Raw genomic sequence first — 4,064 nt, forward strand, 5'->3', positions numbered from 1 at the left:
ATGCCTGAACAGGCATGGGGACAGTTCCCCCCACGACGGCATTTGTCCTCTGATTAGCAGTGATCTTATTTGGAGAATAAACACTGTAAGTCTGTAGCAGCTGAAAGGTGATGGCTGAGAGAAAACCGTCTGAGGAGGAGCTGTGAAGGGAGCTGGTAGGTGCTCAGGCCGGTGTGGGGAGCTGGAAAACTCCCTCCAGACTGTCCTGCCTCAGGCCTGACCTTCCTGGCATGTTCAGCTCCTGCCCCTCACACACTGGGCGCTCCGAGGGTCTCCGCGGCTGGATGGCTGAGGAGGGAGAGCCAAACGGCAAGCTGCAGATGCACAGCTCCTCCGACACGCTGGTGCGAGCCCGTGGGCTCCTGGCCACTTCCTGGTGAAGCTCTCGTGGCTGGATGCGGTCAAACAGCGTGCTGATGGGGTGACAGCCAGTGCCGTGGAAGAGGATCGTCCCTCCTAGTGGGTGCCGAAATGAGAGAGGAGGAGGGAACAGTGCTCGGTGGCTGCATCAACTGTTCTGAAGTCTCAGGTGGGAAAGCCGTCATGTGCAGAACCTGTTTGCAGCTCAGCATTTGGGCTTCCCTCCCCTCGCGGGTGAGGGCCCCTCTGCGCCGCCTCCAGCCTGGATTGAGCCACGAGCATCCCCTCCTGCCCTGCCTGTGCAGATCTGCTGCTGCAGAGCCCCACCGCCGCTTCCACAGCTCCCTGCCGTCATCTCTTCCTCTGCCCATGCTGGGCACGACAACATCTCCTTTTCAAGGTGAACATCGCGCTCCAGCAGCAGGGAGCCAGCTGTCCTATTTGTCTTTTGCATCCAGCTGAAAATAGAAAGACCACACAGGGTTTGCTAAGGTGTTTCAAACCTTCCAGCGCGGCTTCCGAGCACCAAAATCCCAGAGCAAGGGGGAGTTTGTTTTTCACACTTTACCACATTTGCACCAGCTTCATCCATCAGTGATTTGGAGCAGCACACACATTAAACCAAGGGAGAAACTGTTCTCTGAACACCGACTGCAAGCATCGTAATATCTGTGGTGCAAGTCCAACCCCAGCAAGCACAAACCCACTCCCCCTGGAATAACTCCAGCACAAGGAATGAGAAGGCTGCGGGAGGCAGACAGGGCTCTGAGCCCTTTCCCACCTTTTCTTTTTCCTTCTGAATTAGTGTTTGCATCTCTTCATTCCAGTCCAGCAGCTCCACCAGCTTCTCGACCCCGCTGATGACGTCCCCCAGCTGGGCTACGTCGTTGTAGCGTTGCTGCCAGGCAAAGGGTCCCACGAGATCTCTGTTGATGAGGACGCGGGGAACAGAGCTGCGGACGGCTCCTGCCAGGCTGGCAAAGGGCTCCACCTGAAGGAAGGCAGCCCGAAGGGGCAGAGAGGGACAGTCACCCCGCTGACAGGCATGAATTCACTACACACTACGCTTGTAACCGCTGTGTTTAACAGTCCTCCCACCATGGGCTATGCTACCCCAGCTTGGAACAGGTTATGGATGTCACCAGTTATCTGGAAAACTCACCACTTAGTCTCCAGGTGCCCACCTTTACCAGGAGCACACAGGGTTTTCAGAGGGTCCCAGAGTACATGCACCCTACTTCTTACCCTGCCATCTTGCATTTTACCTCATTAACCCGGTGTCTCGCCTTCTCCTCTAAACCCTCTCTCCCCTCAGGCCCCGTTTTCTGTGTGCCTTTTTCTCCTTGTGAGCAGGGCTTTCCCTTAGTCCCGGACCTCCAGGGATGTTCCGATGACGAAAAGCAGGTCTGCCATGGGGAAGTCTGTCATGTGCAGGAAGAAGCGCTGCGGGAGCTCCTCACCAAAGAACACAATGTCAGGTTTGACGACTCCAGTGCAGACAGGACAGTGAGGGACCTTGTCTGCCATGACGTCCCCCTGAAGCAAGAGCACCCAACACCGCTCGTTACAGGAGAACACACAGTTGCACGAGCAGGGTCAGAACCACAACACATCCTCACTGCAACATCCTGCCCCAAGTCTGGTTCCCTCCAATAAAACCTCTTGGCCCTGAGGGCAAAATAACAGGCCTGCAAACAGGTTCTTCTTGCATTAATTTATGTGTCAATGCCCAGCTGCAACCACTCACCCTGAAGTCCTCTCCTGGGAACTTCCTTCGACAGACCGTACAAGTGGCAGTGGCAAAGGTGCCGTGGGCTTCCACCAGTCTATCAGGAGGGATCCCAGCAACTGGAACACAGCGCATGGGAGAGGACCAGCTCAGCGTGAGGTGACCGAACCAGAAGCTCCACATTCACTGGGCATTTTCCCCAGCCCTGCCTCCTATTCTGCTTCTCACCCTCATCTTTTCCCAATGCTCTACGGCTGAGAGATGGGGAAGAGAACACTCACCTCTCTCCAGCCCGTCAATATTCTGGGTATAGAGGCGCAGGAGGAGCCCCTTGTCGTGCAGGAGTCTCAGGAAATAGTGGGCGTAGTTGGGTCTGTAGTTGCCAGGGTAGAGCTCCTTGGCCAAAGTGAAAAAGGGCTTAGGGTTGACAAAGAAATACATCAGTTCAAAGATGGCTTCTGGGTACGGGATGTTGTACTGCTCAAGATTACTGTAGAGGCCACTCCCCGGGGACCTGCAGAGAGAGGAGAGGGGCTGGCAGTCAGAATGCAGGAAGAGATGCCACCCACCATACCAAGACGCGGTAGAGCAGACAGCCAGGTCCTTGGGTTCTCTCTGCCCGCTTTGTGCTGTCCATTGCATGTCAGGAGAGCAGCTGAAACTACCTCTGCACAGAAGGAGAACCTGCTTCGCATCCCTGCTCCACTGCCACCCCACCCTCTCCTGGCTGCAGAGGTGTGCCCCAGTCAGACAGACAAACGGAATGGAGGGGCGAGAGGAGGACCAGGCACTGGCTTTATCTAAACTGAAGATCTCGTCCCTCCCAGCACTGAAAAAGGACAAATGAAAGATGGAAGTATTACCTAAAATCCGGGATGCCGCTGGGGGTGCTAATCCCAGCGCCAGCCATCACCACCACCCGGCGACACTCCTTCTTCCGAATTCGCTCTGCCACATCCTGCAGGGTGAGCTTCTGCTTCCCACCATCATCTCCCCATCTGCCCATTCCTAAAATGGCTCTGGCAGCAGCAGACAAAGAGAAGGGTCTGCTCCCTTGGATCCTGCTCGAAACAGAGAGAAAGCACAGCAGGTAGCGTACTGACAGCGACTTCAGCCAAAAACTGCTCGGGAGGAGAAAACTGCCCCAAGAATTTTGCAGACTGCTCTTCAATCAGCAGGACTGTGTGCTAGTACTTAGCAAGGAGAAAGCTTAACTGTTAGTCTAATTTCCATTGCGCTTTCTTACACAGATCTAAAAATACCAAGTCACTGGTACCCCTATAAGAGGGGTGTTTTTCGACAGGGGGTGGGATACAGGGCTGTGGGAACAGTGGCACTGGTACTCACAAGTCTCATGGCTGATTTACACTGATCTTGGGATATGGAAGACTTTCTCTACGTTCTGAGTTTTCAAGAAGTTTCTAACAGGGTGATGCGGTCACCCTCGGAGAACGCTGCCCAGGTTAGCACAGACATTTTAATTTCTCTGTTTTCCCCCAAAGGGTCTGCCTTGAGAGAGCTCCATGTGTAAATGGCAAACGCCTAAAGGAATCATAGGTCAGCACTATGCACAGATGGGGATGAGAACAGTCATTATCATCTCAAGGAACAGCTTCTCCCCAGACAATTAGTGCTTGCTAGTGCAGGACATTATGAGGAGTCCAGAGAAGGCGTGGGAACGCGAAGAGCCAAGAGAGAGCTGCTGGACTTTGGCAATCCACAAACAGCAATTACCGAGCTCCAAGTGTCGACTGTGGCCCCAGTGTGGTCGACGTCAGACCAGGTTCCCGGGGAGCTAAATACACAATCGGTAAACGCTAATGTTTCTCTGGTAAATCTCTCTACTCTTCGAGCTCCCAGGTCAGCTCTGGCTTACAGATGGAGAGAGGTGACGTCCTCCATCCCATGCTTTCATCGCAACAGTACTGGTTCCTTCCCTTCGGCATCCCGGTGCAGAGGCCCGGTGGGGCATCAG

The 4,064-nt window shown here is 54.4% G+C and overlaps 2 protein-coding genes across 2 annotated transcripts in view; one reads left to right on the forward strand and one right to left on the reverse strand.

Annotated features, from left to right (window-relative positions):
• Nucleotides 1–761: 761 nt before the first annotated feature.
• On the reverse strand, nt 762–3,148 carry SIRT3 (sirtuin 3). The gene is made up of 6 exons (XM_009880563.1): nt 2,953–3,148; nt 2,371–2,603; nt 2,108–2,208; nt 1,735–1,896; nt 1,142–1,351; nt 762–818 (listed from the first exon to the last, which is right to left on the reverse strand). The coding sequence occupies exons 1-6, from the start codon at nt 3,093–3,095 to the stop codon at nt 798–800; spliced, it is 870 nt and encodes a 289-aa protein (XP_009878865.1). The 5' UTR covers nt 3,096–3,148; the 3' UTR covers nt 762–797.
• PSMD13 (proteasome (prosome, macropain) 26S subunit, non-ATPase, 13) overlaps nt 3,103–4,064 on the forward strand; it is an 11,633-nt gene continuing 10,671 nt past the window's right edge. The window contains exon 1 of the mRNA XM_009880570.1: nt 3,103–3,179. Coding sequence (XP_009878872.1) covers nt 3,103–3,179 — 77 coding nt within the window. The remainder of the gene's footprint in view (nt 3,180–4,064) is intronic.

The sequence above is a fragment of the Charadrius vociferus genome, unplaced genomic scaffold (genome assembly GCF_000708025.1).
Source record: "Charadrius vociferus isolate BGI_N301 unplaced genomic scaffold, ASM70802v2 scaffold843, whole genome shotgun sequence".
NCBI lineage: Eukaryota > Metazoa > Chordata > Aves > Charadriiformes > Charadriidae > Charadrius > Charadrius vociferus.